Raw genomic sequence first — 17415 nt, 5'->3', positions numbered from 1 at the left:
ACAGACAAACATCCTCTCTGTGAGCACATTTCATCCATTTATTCCACTCAGAAACTGCCTTAATTAAACAGTTTCTAGCTTTTTTCTTTTAATTTGAACTAAATAAGTTCTGGTGCTTTCTTACTGCTGCAGTGGACTTCTAAAATGAAGCCTAACGCTCTCCCTGCCGCAACAGCGAAGATATGGGGGGAGTTATTCTTGTCTAAATTTGCGTCATTTATGACAGAATGTAATGGCTGCAGATCCACAAGCACCACACACACCCCCTCTGAGCCTCACAGTTCTGTGTGTATGTATGTGTGGATACGCACCCACACATAAATATGTGTGTGTGTGTGTGAGCATGTGTTTCTTATGTGTGTACCCTTTTTGTGTGTATTTGTGTGTTTGTGTATCACTTGAGACATGTCTGAAGTTGTGCGTCTTTGTATACAGTATCTTGGAAGAAAATATGACTGGAGATGTACATGGTGGTGTGGGGACTGCGTGCCTGAGTGCAGGTGTGTATGGTGGTGTGGGGTCTGTGTATCTGAGTGCAGGTGTGTGTGGTGATGTGGGGTCTGTGTACCTGAGTGCAGGTGTGTATGGTGGTGTGGGGTCTGTGTACCTGAGTGCAGGTGTGTATGGTGGTGTGGGGTCTGTGTACCTGAGTGCAGGTGTGTATGGTGGTGTGGGGTCTGCGTACCTGAGTGCAGGTGTGTATGGTGGTGTGGGGTCTGTGTACCTGAGTGCAGGTGTGTATGGTGGTGTGGGGTCTGCGTACCTGAGTGCAGGTGTGTATGGTGGTGTGGGGTCTGTGTACCTGAGTGCAGGTGTGTATGGTGGTGTGGGGTCTGCGTATCTGAGTGCAGGTGTGTATGGTGGTGTGGGGTCTGTGTACCTGAGTGCATGTGTGTGTGGTGATGTGGGGTCTGTGTACCTGAGTGCAGGTGTGTATGGTGGTGTGGGGTCTGTGTATCTGAGTGCAGGTGTGTATGGTGGTGTGGGGTCTGTGTATCTGAGTGCAGATGTGTATGGTGGTGTGGGGTCTGTGTATCTGAGTGCAGGTGTGTGTGGTGGTGTGGGGTCTGTGTATCTGAGTGCAGGTGTGTGTGGTGATGTGGGGTCTGTGTATCTGAGTGCAGGTGTGTATGGTGGTGTGGGGTCTGCGTATCTGAGTGCAGGTGTGTATGGTGGTGTGGGGTCTGTGTACCTGAGTGCAGGTGTGTATGGTGGTGTGGGGTCTGTGTATCTGAGTGCAGGTGTGTATGGTGGTGTGGGGTCTGTGTACCTGAGTGCAGGTGTGTATGGTGGTGTGGGGTCTGCGTGCCTGAGTGCAGGTGTGTATGGTGGTGTGGGGTCTGTGTACCTGAGTGCAGGTGTGTATGGTGGTGTGGGGTCTGCGTGCCTGAGTGCAGGTGTGTATGGTGGTGTGGGGTCTGTGTACCTGAGTGCAGGTGTGTATGGTGGTGTGGGGTCTGCGTGCCTGAGTGCAGGTGTGTATGGTGGTGTGGGGTCTGCGTACCTGAGTGCAGGTGTGTATGGTGGTGTGGGGTCTGCGTACCTGAGTGCAGGTGTGTGTGGTGGTGTGGGGTCTGTGTACCTGAGTGCAGGTGTGTGTGGTGGTGTGGGGTCTGTGTATCTGAGTGCAGGTGTGTATGGTGGTGTGGGGTCTGCGTACCTGAGTGCAGGTGTGTGTGGTGGTGTGGGGTCTGTGTACCTGAGTGCATGTGTGTGTGGTGATGTGGGGTCTGTGTACCTGAGTGCAGGTGTGTATGGTGGTGTGGGGTCTGCGTACCTGAGTGCAGGTGTGTATGGTGGTGTGGGGTCTGCGTACCTGAGTGCAGGTGTGTGTGGTGGTGTGGGGTCTGTGTACCTGAGTGCAGGTGTGTATGGTGGTGTGGGGTCTGCGTGCCTGAGTGCAGGTGTGTATGGTGGTGTGGGGTCTGCGTACCTGAGTGCAGGTGTGTGTGGTGGTGTGGGGTCTGTGTATCTGAGTGCAGGTGTGTATGGTGGTGTGGGGTCTGTGTATCTGAGTGCAGATGTGTATGGTGGTGTGGGGTCTGTGTATCTGAGTGCAGGTGTGTGTGGTGATGTGGGGTCTGTGTATCTGAGTGCAGGTGTGTGTGGTGATGTGGGGTCTGTGTACCTGAGTGCAGGTGTGTATGGTGGTGTGGGGTCTGCGTACCTGAGTGCAGGTGTGTATGGTGGTGTGGGGTCTGTGTATCTGAGTGCAGGTGTGTATGGTGGTGTGGGGTCTGTGTACCTGAGTGCAGGTGTGTATGGTGGTGTGGGGTCTGCGTACCTGAGTGCAGGTGTGTATGGTGGTGTGGGGTCTGCGTACCTGAGTGCAGGTGTGTATGGTGGTGTGGGGTCTGTGTACCTGAGTGCAGGTGTGTATGGTGGTGTGGGGTCTGCGTACCTGAGTGCAGGTGTGTGTGGTGGTGTGGGGTCTGTGTACCTGAGTGCAGGTGTGTATGGTGGTGTGGGGTCTGCGTACCTGAGTGCAGGTGTGTGTGGTGAGGACTGACTGTGCCAGAACAGGCCATTAAACAAACAGGCAGGGAGACAAACAGCATGACTGAGTCAAATCCTGTGTTGAATCATCAGTGTTTTCCAGGCACTGTGACTGGGCACATGATCGTACTACTGTGGTGTAGATTGGCACTGAAGGTGTTCCACTGCTCACTTCATGAACTAAAAGTTGGAAGTGATGAACTTGTCTAAGTATTTTTTGTGTCTGAAACTTATTTTGACAGGTGAAGCAATATATTTGGGCATATAATTATAACATTTCAACATCAATGCCCAAAAGAGGCATAAATCTCCACAGTCCTTTTCTTTGAATGCAATATATTCAGGAACAGGACCAAAGATCTGTAATGTTTCAAAAGAGTCAATGATTTCAATAGTGAATTAGCCCGACCTGGAGTATCAGGTCCACTGACACGGCAGCTGTCTTTGAGAAAGGACGCTGCCTTCATCTTTCAGTGGGGGCAGGTTCATTTACCAGAGCCTTTACAACTGAGAGTGTCACTCTTAACCGGTACAGATGACTTTAACTTCCCAAAGACCCCTAAAATAATAACATAAAATACATAAGACCTGGGTTATTACTGGTAATGAGCAGGAGCACTCTCACTGCTTTAACATCACAAAGGTGTGAACTGCTGTCAGATCATCTCTTCTTCACCGTGTCTTGTCATTAATGATGCTCACGAAGTGGTGTGTGAGATTGTCTACGGGAAGGCAGTGTGGCATAACAGAAAGAGCTCATAACTGAGGTAGGTTATGAGGTTCGATTCCCTGGGCAAGGTACCCTTGGGCAAGGTTCTTAATCCAGTACTGCCTCAGTAAACATCCAGCTGTGTAAATGGAAAATGTGTAAAGCTGTAGCCTTTGTAAGTGGCTCTGGATATGAGCGTCTGCTAAATGAAAATAATGTCATGAGGACCACTCCCTGTCTCTGCGGAATCATATCACAGAGGTGTCTGCGGGTGGAAAGTGGAGTCGAACATGTTTCTTGAGTGGACCATGAAGAAGAACACATTCCACAAGACAATCATAAAGTGGACCGCAAAGAAGAATGTGGTCCTTGTGTAGAACCAAGTGGAATGTGTTTTGTGAGGGGACTACACGGTAGAATGTGTTATTCCAGTGGACAGTAAAGGGAAACTCATTCCTTGAGTAAATCAAAAAGAGGAACATGTTTCTTGAGCTGACCATGCTGAGGAACATGTTCCTTGAGTACACTGTACTGCCTACAAAGGCAAACGGCAGTAACTACAATTTTTGTGAAAACTGATTTATTGCCTGGAATCGCCTCTACAGAACCTGATCTATGTTGCATATGAGTTTCCTGATGTGATTTCACCCACACGCCAACCAAAAAACAGGGGAGTCACTTTGGCAGTATGCGCAAAAAAAAAAAAAAAAAAACTCTTGATGTCTTTTTTTTTTTGGTATCACTGGTGTGGCAGTTACCGCCTTTTGCCACGGTAAGGTAGCGTAAAGTGAAACGTGTTTCTCGAGAACACAGCACTTACATTATTACATTATTTAGTCAGAACCTGTCCCCTAACCAGCAGACGCAGCGCTGAGATTGTGCAGGGGCCTGCCAGACTTGCAGTCGGGCACAGAGACAGTAGGTCTTCCCTTTACCTGGCGTGTGTTATTGCCGCCACCCAGTCGTCACAGTCTTTCACGTCCTCTGAACGCAGCTCCAGGGCCTTCTGGTTGTCGTGGTTGAAGCTGACGGTGAAGTAGTACTGGGAACACACAGAGAGAGGATTTATCAAAGGTGAGACTGCGGTTGCCTGGAGACACCATACATCCAGCCATTCATTCAGCACGATCCCAGTAACCCGCTCACCACAGGCAGGCGGACTTGCATTAAGAGACACCAAGGGTAATTCTGACAGTAAACACATTTACGAGCATATTTATCTGGCTCCAAAGTACAGTCATTGCTTTTCTAGTTTTCAAGGTCCTTTGACTAGCATGTACAGCATATGAAATCAAAAATGTTCCCTAGATTTCAATTTCAAATAATTATTGGAAGTTTCAAGTAAACTAGTGGGAGATTACAATCAGAAAAGTAACAGTATGGTAAAACTTGAATAAATTTCATTTATTAAAAATTCCAATTCATCATTCCACTGTTTTCATTAAAATGAGGTGGCACACACTACAAAAACAGTCCTTAAGGTGAATTCTCTGGGCATTTTGATTGGTGTACTCCTCCTAATTGGGTGTGCTCTGAATTCTTTTGAGTATTCCGATTGGTGCTTGTCTTCTCTGATGGCTTCTATAGACATTTTGATTGGTGCATTTTTTCCTTACCAAGTGTGTTTTCCGTACCAACCTGCAACATATCTCATACAAAGAAAAAACAAACCATTCAGCAAGCTACCTCCAAAGATTGTTGTTTTAGACACGCTCTGCACAAACACTCCCTAAAGACTATCTGTCAATATTATGCACTGCAACATTCAACATTCAGCACTACATTTAGCTTATCGACTGAAACAGAAAATGAAAAGAGAAAACGCAGAGATCTCCTGGAGCAGACATCAGTGGGCTGTACACAGTCCCCTGTCTCCTCCCCCATTGGCTGTAAAAGGCCTCCTCCAGCACATGATGGGTTCTCCTTCCGAGAGGGGAGGCGGTGGGACATACAGGCAAGAGACGGAAGCACATTGCATAACTACACGCTACCTGTTACCTAGCAACTCCTCTCTGTGCTGGTGGTCGGGCTTCCTCCTGCCTGCTCCATCTTGCAGCTGTCTCCACCAACCCCCCCGCTCTGAACCCCATGCCGGCACCCCCACCCAGCAGGTCCTTGTGTGCTCTCACATGTTTGAGCTGCTTCCTGCTTCCTCATAGCGACGAGCGCCAGGGAATGCCACCTTGTTCCATCATGAACACGTACACACCTCCATGGGGGCTGTGTATGATAAGCTGCATGGGAGGTTTGTGTAAGGTACAGTTAGACTGAAATCAGTATGTAGATCTATCAGTGGGAGTGCAGGTCGTAGTGTTTTGCTTTTTAATTCAGAGGCCAAATATGTGCAGGTGTCATCAGATCATGCAGAAGAACAATGGCCAAAGAGGCAAATTATTCTTTCCTGTGGCTCATTGCTTTTCTTGCTAAATGAAGTGTTTCAGCACAGAGTACAACACAAAAAAAACCCTTACAGTGTAGAGTGAGCTCACTTCATACATTTCATAGGCGAACATGTTTACGCTATTACACACACACACATTTACATATGTACACACGCACACACACGCGCACGCACGCAGGCACGTGCACACACACACACATACACACACACAGACATAGCAGACCCCTCTCATGGGATGGAGTAGCAGCTATGGAGTGGAGGGCCATCGAAGGGCTTTCCAATAAATAGGTCACTGAGGAGCCCTGGGAGCAGCCAGGGCAGTCAAACCTCATTATTTCATCAGCAAAATCCTATTGCATGTGTGTGTGTGTTGTGTGTGTGCGTATGTCCATGTGCCTGTATGTGTGTGTGTGTGTGTGTGTGTGTGTGTGTGTGTGTGTGTGTGTGTGTGTGTGAGTGTACGTGTGTGTGTTTCTGTGTGTGTGCATATGTCCATGTGCCTGTATGTGTGTGTGTGTGTGTGTGTGTGTGTGTGTGTGTGTGTGAGTGTACGTGTGTGTGTCTGTGTGTGTGTGTGTGTGTGTGTGTGTGTGTGTGTGTGTGTGTGTGTGTGCGTGTATGTGCATGTGCCTGTATGTGTCTGTGTATGTATGAATGTACGTGTGTGTGTGTATTTGCATTGGGGGCGCCATCTGAGAGTGTGTGTACTGTTGTCTCCTGCTCTCCGTCACAGGGGAACCTGCTATGGAGGCACAGGTGGTTATCTCAGGTACGAATGAAACACTGGAGGGAGAAAAATGACAGCATCCGTGTGTGTTATATTTAACCTGTGATGGAAAAGTGTGGGTGCAGAAGTCCCTCTACAGAGACAAACAAATACCTTTTGCAATCAGAGGGCTTGAGCCCTTCTCACTGGAATCTCCAATGAGGAATGCCCCACAGGCACCCATGAAACCTAGTGGGAAATCATGGTCAAATGAAGAAGCTCACGGACTCCCTAAAGTCTACTGTCACATGCGTAACTCCTAAAAACTGGAAAGCTGTAAAGCAGATTCCTAACATGCACAAATCAAAAGTACCAAACCATTTCCATTAAAAAAAGAAAGTTAAAAAACTTGCCATATTCATCCAGTGATGTATTACTGCCAGGCAACTTTAAGTTTGCTTCAGAATTTGATTGAATATTGAATCCACGGATAACATTACTGTAATATAGTGGCATATTAATCCTGGAGGGTTTGTGTTCTTTACTTAAAAGAGCACATTTCTTTGAGATGACATTGCAGTTTTTATTAAATCCAGGCATGACTTTTAACCAATTTTAATATCATTTCAAATGCCAAGAATTAGGAACATATGAATCTGAGATATGAAGAGGCGCACCGTCTGAGTACTTAGGTTTCAGGTTTTCATCTTTTGTGTCATTCGTTTGCCATTTTCACTTCTAAGCTCCTGTAGGGCAAGTGTTGCTGTGTGTGTGTGTGTGTGTGTGTGTGTTTGAGAGGGGGTTTGGGGGTTGGGTGCTTTAACACCATAGACTGAAACATAGCTACTCCTTTGTGATTGAAAGGCAAAACAGGAAATTACAATACAATATGCAGAATTTATCTGCTAGATTAAGATCCAACAGATAAAAAAAATCAATTAGTCCTTCCCTCAGTTTGCCCTAATTTCGCTTCATTTCCTTCCCCCTTGCTCAACCATATTTGACACTGTAATGGTATAAATCATGTAACAAGGGAAATGACCAGAAAGCATATCTACTGTATAATGGGTGGGGAGAGAGCGAATTACACATGTACAGGTTAAAGGAACACGTTGTCTGTAGTTTTATTTTCCTACCCAACATTTCCAGGCCTTTGCAAAAAGGTCACAGGAGGCCCTGCGTAGACCTCAGTATAAACGATTTATCTGCTCTCTGCTCACACGCACAGGAGTCTGCATCTGGGTGAAAAATGTCACTTGTCTGGTGTACACTGGCAACGCTGGGTGAGAACCTGTCGTAATCTTTGCCGCGCAGACGGGTCCCTCGCCCATAAACACATCTACCGTCATTATTCACTGCTCAATATATTTCCACCTTTGTCTTCATCTGAATTCATCCTCCCGTAAAAAAAAAGGAAATCCTTTTCCACCGGCAGCCGCATGTTTGCCGGTCCTTCCCGTCTCTCATCTCTGTATAAGGGAAAGGTGATTGACCTGTTTAAACAGCTCCTTAACACTAGGCTTTATGTCCTGGGCTTATCGCTGAGTCACGTGGAATCAGACGTGTCAAATCGCTGCGTTTATGCATTTTACCTGGGCCATAATGCTACTATATGACACTCCGCACCCAACCAAAGGGTGATGTGACACGCTGAAATAGATCCATGTGTTTTAAGTACCGTGACCATCCAACGTAAGGTGAACTGGGTAGATGCAATGACGCGTGGCTGCCAATCAGTTTGAGAGGAACTGCCACTAATGTAAGAAATGTAATTCCTGTGCTCATTGTACCCAGTGGTGTATGCATTCTATCTGATTACATGGCGAGAGACTAGAGATGGTGGCAGATGGTGTGGCATTATTCAGAGCATAAATTTTAATCAGAGTAAAATAATTCACAAAATTAGTACTGTATGTCTATGTGACATGTATGACATTTGCCATATCTCAACATCCAGTAGCCACATCTCAATATCTCCCATATCTCATGGAAGTTTTATAGGGCTTTACCCGACTCAGAATTTTGTCAGTCAAATCGGATTTGGCTGTTCAATATGAAGATTCAACTATTCGTTCCTTTTTTTCCATAAAGACTATCTGGCAATCAGAAAATCCACTGGCATGAGTTTCAGTGATGATTTCGACCACATTATCATAGTCAAATGCAACAGAGTCATGGGAACATATTTTTGAGCATTTAACCCTTTCACGCGTACGGTCACACCGGTGTGATTAGCTGTTTAGCGCGTATGCTAAAACCGGTGTGATTAGAAAACTAGATTGGAAAAATTCTAGCTAATTTTAGCTTTGAGGAAACAGCAATTTAACATTAAAAATATAGCAAATGCTAACTGAAAACTATGAGAAGCTTAATAACGCTAATGAAAACATAACCAACCATGTAATGCAACATGCGGGCTACATAGCATAAAAAATAAGTTATGTGCAAAAGGGTTAAATTAGCCTTGTAAATAGACTTATTGCCTATGTTAGGCTATATGTATAGTAAATCTGCATGAATGGCCGCCTAGCTATGCAACTTACCCATTTCAAGTGGTTTGCCATGTTCAATGTTGATGAATGATAAGCAAATTTTTGCATACAGAGTTTGCATTTAACTTTGTTAGGTTTGTCCTTCAAAAGTTCGAAATACCGCCATACTTTAGACTTCTTCTGAGACATGGTTATAGCTAGCCTAGTTTACCAACCACTCCACCTCAGGTTTCAGCTTCTCTCATCAGTTAACCACCAGCGCATGTTGTCACGTGGATTTTTTTTAGCAAGCGCGCCAGCTAGCCCTGCTAGAATATAAAATATATTTATGATTCCTTATAATTCCTCATTGAAATGTTATCCCTGTGCATTTTTTGTAAGCTTCTATCTGTTTATACTATCATTGTAATGCACACTGACTGACCAAAAAAAAAAAAAAAAACCCATTGCTCGACTTGAAGAATCTCAGTCGACAGTCTCAGTCTCTGACAGATGGGGCAGCCCTAGAATTTTCAGATATTTTTTTATAGCACTGGCTTAGGAAAAACAGGATGGGGTAGATTTATGTCAAAGAGAAACACAATTCTTTCAATCTTTTTAACTGTATCTCTGATAAACCTGGAAAATTTGGACATTATTTACTAGATACTCACATAAAGGGTCATATGTGGCCAGGTTAAGACAGACATCCCTACCCAGTGTCATTATCTTAGGATAAGCAGCAAGATCCTTCCTTCGACGCTCCATTCTCTGTGCGGTTCTGCAGTTCTTTATCTGTGTTCCCTTCCCCACTTCCCTACACGCTCTCCTCTCCACTAGAATGGCTCCTGAGAGGAGATTTTCGTACTGTGGCTCTGAGAGGAAATGGACCACGCTTCTGTTCCGCTTCTCTGAAAGAGCACACAAGGCACCCTGCATCAACACTTAGCTGCCCAAGCAAACTTCCTGTAGCTTTAGCATTGATAGCATTTTAGGGGGTTGCTTTCCTTAAGCAAATGCGCTTTCCATGAAAATCCTGATTAGGGGAAAGAGAGGCGAGTATCTGTTCACACAGGAGGCAGCAGCTGCTCATGTATGTATTCGAGTCTGTCTGCATGTATTTATTTTTACCTCAGACTGGTTGTCATTGAATCTGTCAACACAGAAGCTCCATACACTTGAATTAGAACCCCCAGACGGTACTGAATACAACAAAATATACAAAAGCTTACTTGCTTCATCATTACATGAATGTCTTGAAACACAGCTGTTGTTTGGCTCTGTTGTCCCCCCCCCACACACACACCCCCGCCGGTCCAAACAAGCAATGACCCCTTCAAGGTACTGCAAGGGAACAAATTTAGAACAAATTTGACCTAAATCGCATTTGCGTTAATAAACGAGGCACGAGGCGTAGCCTAATCGCACATTCATTGTCCCTGCCATGTTACTTCTTCAGATGCAAATAGGGGTTGCCATAGTAACTCCAGGCTCAAACGTAGTTATTTTTAAATAGGGAATAAATACATTTAAAAAGTAGAACACTCAGTCCCTGAATGAGGGGGGAGATATATATATATATATATATATATATATATATATATATATATCTCACACACACACACACACACCGACACCATCTTTTCTGTTTTAGGAAAGAAAACACCTGCTGGAGAGGCATCTGTTGGCTTTGTGTCCTGTTCTTTCCCTTGTCTCCAGGCCTGTCATAGGTACTGATCACAGAGTCTGCAGACATAGACCTGTGTCACAGGCAAGGTGCTCAATGACTCATGCATCATGCCCATCTCTCACAGACTGATTACATTCTGCTCATGATGGACATACTCACACATATACACTCACTCACACACACAGACACACACACTCACATGCACACACATGCACACTCATACACACACATATACACACACTCACACACACATATACACACATGCACACACTCTCTCTCTCTCACACACACACGCATACATGCACACACACACACACACACACACACACGCATACACACACACACACACACGCACACGCACACGCGCACACACACACACACACACACACACACGCACACGCACACACTCAATACTGTTACAGTGTGTTACAGAGTGTTACAATACTGCACTGCAGCTTCTAATTGTCTGGATTTCTGGCAAGGATTTGAGGAAGCGGCCCTAGGAAACAGCGGAGTCCCTTGTGATACAGTGGCTCCTCCTAGGCAACGGCAACATCAACAATTTAACACTAAGGGGCGAAGAAGGCAGCGAAAGCGGCATTCACAGCAATTGAACAATGCACGCTTGGTTATTGATTTTTTTTTTTGTTTTTCTCTCACATTTACAACGTATCAGAGACTATCACCACGTTGACGTTCTGTTTGGCAGTGGATAATACACATCAGAGACTACACACGGCACTCCTTCCTGGTTCAGCTGAGGAGTTCCTGCAGAGACCATTAGACAGGAGCCTGTCAGCTTTCCAATCCTTCTGTCCTCCATGCTTCCACATCTAAGAAGTTCCAGTTATAAATAGGAGATGCTGGCTCAGTCTGTGATGCGTGCTTGCTGTTGTGGTTGCTGGCGTGTCTGCTATTGATCCACTGTCTTTGGCCATGCCACCATGAATATTCATATCCAGACAGCAAATCAGAACAGATTTATCTTCAACAGTGGTTGAATTTTCAAAATTTAGCACAACGCAGTTGATATTGTCAGCAGCGTAGCATAGTGGTAAGGCCCTGGGTTGTAACTGAAAGGTTGCTGGTTCAAATCCCTGCTGGGACACTGCTGTTGTACCCTTGGACAGGGTAGTTAACCCAGAATTGCCTTGGTAAATATGCCTCTGTAAAAACTGTAACCTATGTAAGTCTCTCTGGATAAGAGTATCTGCTAAACAATGTAATGTAACATATGTTGAACACGAGAAGTTGTGGTGATTGGAATTCTGGTGACATAGTGCAGGGGGTATAACTTCTGGATGTGTTGAGTCTACATTTTAATTAAATTGTTAATGTCCAATGAAATTTAATTGTGGCAGATGAATTTGCAGCTGGATTTCAAGGCTGAATCATAAGAATGTGAATCATAAATCATCAGTAAATGTTAATCATCTGGTTATCCAGTGGCATTTCTCAAGAGTTAGAAAAACAAAACATTTTATTCCACTGAACAGTGTTTTTGCAATCAAGCTGAATTTACAGAATGTACAGCCAGCTGCTCTATATTAATTATAAACAGTCTATGATTTACATTGATGGACTGCTAATACTGAAAAAATCATGGCAACAGAAGTCTTGTGTTAAAATGGTCTTTCAGATGTTTTTTTTTCTTTCTTGAATTTAAGTTATTTCCATCACGCTGACATTGGTACCTCTGTGCAGTCCCCCAGAAGAGGACACAATTTTTTTAAAAAAGGGCACTGTTAAAACCCACTTTCAGATTTTTGTGTAGCTGCATCAACATCGTTAACATTACGACCCTAGCGTGATTTCCAGAGGCCACCACTTCTGCCGTTTCCATGGTTTCATGTTTGTTATTAATATTATTATTATTATTATTAATAATAATCATTTTTTATTTATTTTTTTTTAACATGCACTTCGTTCTGGAATGAGCCATGGTGCTAGAATGAAAAAAGACAACAGTGGAGTGTATCCCTGTTTAAACTCTTCCACTCTATTGGTAAGTATGTAATTATATGACACTGCATACAGTGTGGACTCTCTCACCTACACTTCACTTGCTCACCTGGGACACAGGCTCAGTGTAAAATATTGAGCCTACCCTCTCAGCTGCTACTTATACTGGGTCTTTGATGTAATTTTCTCTCCTTGGCTGCTATGTCGAATTGCCCCAGAGCTCCGCTTCTCACAGTTAAGTGCGACACCCTTTTTGGCATGCTGAACTTCCATCCCACAAGAAAGAGAGCATGCAGTAAGAGTGCGTTCAGCCTTTCTTCGTATTGGCACATGCTGGGAGTAATACCCATTTTAAAACCTTATAATACTCAAACCACGTCAAAGCATGTCCACACCGGGGGTCTATGATTCTGAACATTAACATTAAAATACAATAACTCAAGAGCACTGGGAAATGTAAACACAACAAACAAGAGAAGGTGAAAAGGTCACAGCGAGGACAAGGAGTAAAATAGATCACTGGCCGACCCTGACCCCACCTGGGACACCTGGTCCAGGCGTGCACACAGGTGACCACAGAGAGGAGCACACATGCAGACCACTTTAGCACAAAGAAGGAGTCGCTGTCCGACAACCACTAACTGAAAAAAAAGACACAGACATGTACACAAGCACGCACGCAGGCACGCACACACACACACACACACTTACTTTGAAGCACATTATGTTCTCACAGAGCAGTGTCACACATCAACAACGTGGGGAATGCACTGACCAGCCGAAGGACTCCGAAACTCACTGCAGCCCATGTTGAAATGAATCTGTTGGAGCAGGCCACATCAGACGCTGTCATTTCAGATGTTATCCATCGGTTCCTTTTTGCAAAGTGATTTTGACTTGCTTTCAGTCTTGCTATTATTGTCTTGGTCTTCGGTTGCATTTGTCAATACGGAAGCACTTCTGAAAGAATACCAGGGTGCAGCACTCCCCCGGGGTGGATTTACATATAGTAACAAGCTCTCCCTTCACACACAGTTCTCCTTCTGTGGGACTGGATGGCACAAACTGACATCAGTTTTGTCCTGAATCCAGCACAATAGCACATAAAGTAAGAATTTTAAGCTGAATAATGTATTTGATGATGTAATACCTATTAATTTCATGTGAGCTTATTCTTCAATCAATGGAGCTGAAAAGTAATATCTGACATCACTACCTGGACAAGAGACTTACACAAATTACAAACAAGTGTGACGCAGTAAAAACTATTTAACTAAATAACCTAATATTTATAAGAGAAACAAAATATAATTGAACGTGTGCCCTAAATGCAGTTCATAAGTAAAAAGCAGTTAAAAATAATCACACAGGAATAATCAACTTACCCTGTTTCTGCTTTGAACACTATTTTTACCATACCATACAGACTGCATACAAATAACTCAAACTCTCTCACACACACAGAGTAATTGTTACAAAATACAGAGATCATTGGTGTGGGGGGGGGGGGTAGAGGGAGGGAGTGGGGGTGGGAATGCTGGAGTTTCTATTCCATTTATCAATTAGAAGAGGGGATCTATCAATGAGAGGATGAAGAGTTTCTGACTCTCTTTTAATTAGAATGCTGACAGCCCTCCAGCCCACACGCTGCCAGCTGATTGGCTGGGATATCTCCTCCATCCTTGGCCTCGCTGGCCAAACAATCCCCCCCTCCCCCCATCCCCACCCCTCCACACTCTCTCAGCCTGCCACCTGCCACCCTGAAACACAGGAAGAGAGGGAAGCGGGCTAGTGTGCCCACCACCACCCTGCAACCAATCGCAGCCTACTCTCACCCACCCGCTCAGCGCTGGGCTGTGCAACAGGTGAGGGGCAGACCGAAGCCTCCCCCCCCCCCCCCCCCCCAACACACGACACACACAACAAACACAACACACACACGCACACACACACAAACACACATGCACACACACACACGCACACACAAATGCATACTCACATACAAAAACGCACATGCAAACACACACACACACAAACACACATGCACACACACGCATACACACACACACACACACAAACACACATGCTCACATACACACAAATGCACACTCACACACAAAAATGCACACGCACACACACATTCACACAGAAACACACACACACACACACTCCTGGTGTACACACACATGTGTCTGAGACATGCTTACACTCTCACACTCAGATTTGCCCGATGGCTGCCTGCACACCCAGGACAGTCCTACAGACAGGTCTGTGTCCCCCGTGCAGGCTCCTACCTGTTACAGGAATCACCCCTGACTGAAAAAAGGCTCCCTTTTTAGTCATTAATGAAAGCAAGGTACTTGTTATGTTACTGCTTGATCTCCTACCCATATGAAAGATTTTCTCTTGTTCCTTTACAAATGCACCGACTTTAGTGTGCTCTCAGAGTGGAATACTCTTTCTAATGAGAGCCGTTTCCTTGCATTTCATTTAAGTGTAGTTCCCCTGAAAGAAAGAAAAAAAAACCTAATGCAAGCTCAAGGGTTCCATTGCCATTACTGTGCGGGTTGCTACACGTATAGAGCAAACCTGAAAGCTCTGAGCCTTGAATCGCCTCAGCAGGCTTCCTTAATCCAGTGTAACTGCCAGTGTGTCCCGAATGTACCACGCGTGCGGCGGCTTTCATGTTTTAGAGGGAGACTGGAACTGTACAGCGGCAGACACCGCTGAACCCCACTGTACCGGAGCGGGCGCGTCTGTTCACAGCAAAGACCTCGTCTCGCGCTGAATCACAGCTGCACAGTTTGTGCGGCTAAAAAAGCACGAACGTTAAGGGAACCTCAGCGTGCTCTCAAACAAAACCTGCGCTGTTTCTTCTCTCCGTGCAAAAACGGTCAATACAAATATGGAGTGCTGTCCGAGCGGGAGGTCCTGGGTGCCCCGTCCGTCTGTCGATCCTCGAGTGCAGAATTTATTTATACTTATATATGAGTTTTATAGAGCTTCTTGTTTTTATAGACTCACAACACCTGTTCAGTTTTGAAGACTGCAGATTGACAGATTGCAGATACCCATTTACCATACTAACTTTGCAGGGGGAAAAGGTAAAAAAACTGCTTTTCAGGCTAACGGTTTATATCAAAGTAAGCTATACAGTACCTGATTGTACCATGTATATAAAGATGCATAAATGAAACTGTATAACAATAAAAGAGAAAATAAAAGTTTACTTCAAATTTACATAAATGTAGGCTATATGACTTCTAACAACGTTTTTAAATGGAATAGCCGTTACACAAACTGCATCTTATCAATTTGCAGATTGAATTTCTATATCTCGAAGTTTTCTCACATCGAGGTGAGATTATTATTTTCTTCTTTCTTCATGGCATAGGTAATGACTTGCATTTTTATAGTGTCTTTCATCCAAAAGAATCTAAAACCCCCTTTATTGGAAATGTAACAAATTTCAATGGCAAATTATTATTTTTGTTCATCAGAACAATATGCATGTAAACAAAAAATAATAGAATTTAGCCACTTGTGATTAAAAATTACGGGCAGACGCGGTTGCCGAGGTAAGATGCTATTAATATCAGCACGCTGAATTAAATCAATACGTCAAACAGACAATGGCACTACACCTGTGGTCCGCAAGATGGCGAAGTCGACGTTTTACAAGCCGTTCTATTTAGCGCAGTTTGTCCCTCGCAGGAAATGAGAAAACAATCTCTCGAAACATTGCAACTTGGCAGTTAATGAGCAAAGTAATGTTGTGTTTTAGACAAATTATCCATCCAAAACCTAGATTACTGACTTGGGCATTTTCATCAGGGCCTTTGCAGGTCTGAAAATACGTGTTATGTATTTAAAGGATATCTACAGAAACGTCCACCGAATGTATTGAAATTCGTTTTAAAATCAGTATAACGATTTTGAAAAGGGATGTCAATGACTCTTTGTTAATGAGCATATTTGTAACATTAAATTAAGTGCCACGTTGCGATTAATCAATCCATCGAATGCTTACATTACATAACGATATACTGTACACTGTGAATCTGCACGGCGGTGTAATTTCACAGTCCTGATGCAAGAATCGTCGAGGAAAACAGGAAAGTAGACCTTGTACAGATTTCAATTTTCCATTAAAACCACGCGGAATGCTCATCAGAACTATGTGGACTTATAAGCACTCTAGTTACATCTCAAAACGAAGTCGTGTCTGTAACCCGTTTCAATACGTTTTTCCGCTGAGCTGGCTGCATTCTCGCTACATTTCATGTACCAGGTGATACGCGCTTTTGACTCTCCGGCAGTGGATATTTCAAGTGGAATATTCGTTTGTCAGCGTTTACCATCTTCCGTCTATTACCAAGCGCCCCCCGCCCAAAAAGGTACCCTGTAAACTTACACTCAATTTAAAAAGGAAACTTCGACAAGACACCTCATTTCATTTTAGGACCTACCTGTTTTTCCAAACATTCCTTAGCCGACAGAGAGGGCTTTGGTGACGGTGCCCTGTCACAAACGCAACCTTCCAACAGGTATAATCCCGAAGGCCGAGAGCTGGACTCGTTTTCGAAATAAAACAGCATGTTCTGCAGCAAAGCGAACCACTTGGTGTGCCATTTTGTGTTGTCTGAGCTCTTTTTGCTCAAACAGCCTCGCCTCGTGCCGTCCTTCTTTGCCAAAAGACCCAGGTAGGTGACATGGCCATCATTGAGTCGAATTCCTTTCTGCATTTTTGTTATGAGGCCACCGGGGAAAACAGCTTGCTGGTTCCTTACATCTTCTCAGTGCCAGACCCCCAAACAGTCGTGCACTTTCTTGATCAGGAACGAACTAAAGCCCGCTATGCCCATTCGCTGCAGTCACGCTGCTGCCTTGGCGTAAAAAGAAGATACGGAAAAAGAAAAACACGACTTTACCATCTTAAATATAATCATGGAACCATTCTTAAGCTCGACATGCCATACT

The 17415-nt window shown here is 44.5% G+C and overlaps 1 protein-coding gene across 1 annotated transcript in view; it reads right to left on the bottom strand.

The window, feature by feature from the left end:
- LOC118782281 (ras-specific guanine nucleotide-releasing factor 1-like) overlaps window positions 1–17180 on the bottom strand; it is a 43754-nt gene extending 26574 nt beyond the window's left edge. The window contains exons 1-2 of the mRNA XM_036535589.1: window positions 16905–17180; window positions 4141–4247 (exon numbers count right to left, since the gene is read on the bottom strand). Of these exons, the coding sequence (XP_036391482.1) occupies window positions 4141–4247; window positions 16905–17180 (383 nt within the window). The remainder of the gene's footprint in view (window positions 1–4140; window positions 4248–16904) is intronic.
- Between the last annotated feature and the right edge of the window lie 235 nt (window positions 17181–17415).

This window comes from Megalops cyprinoides, chromosome 8 (assembly GCF_013368585.1).
Source record: "Megalops cyprinoides isolate fMegCyp1 chromosome 8, fMegCyp1.pri, whole genome shotgun sequence".
Lineage (NCBI taxonomy): Eukaryota > Metazoa > Chordata > Actinopteri > Elopiformes > Megalopidae > Megalops > Megalops cyprinoides.
The sequence above is the reverse complement of the archived record's forward strand: the minus strand, read 5'-3'. Positions and strand labels throughout refer to the sequence as shown.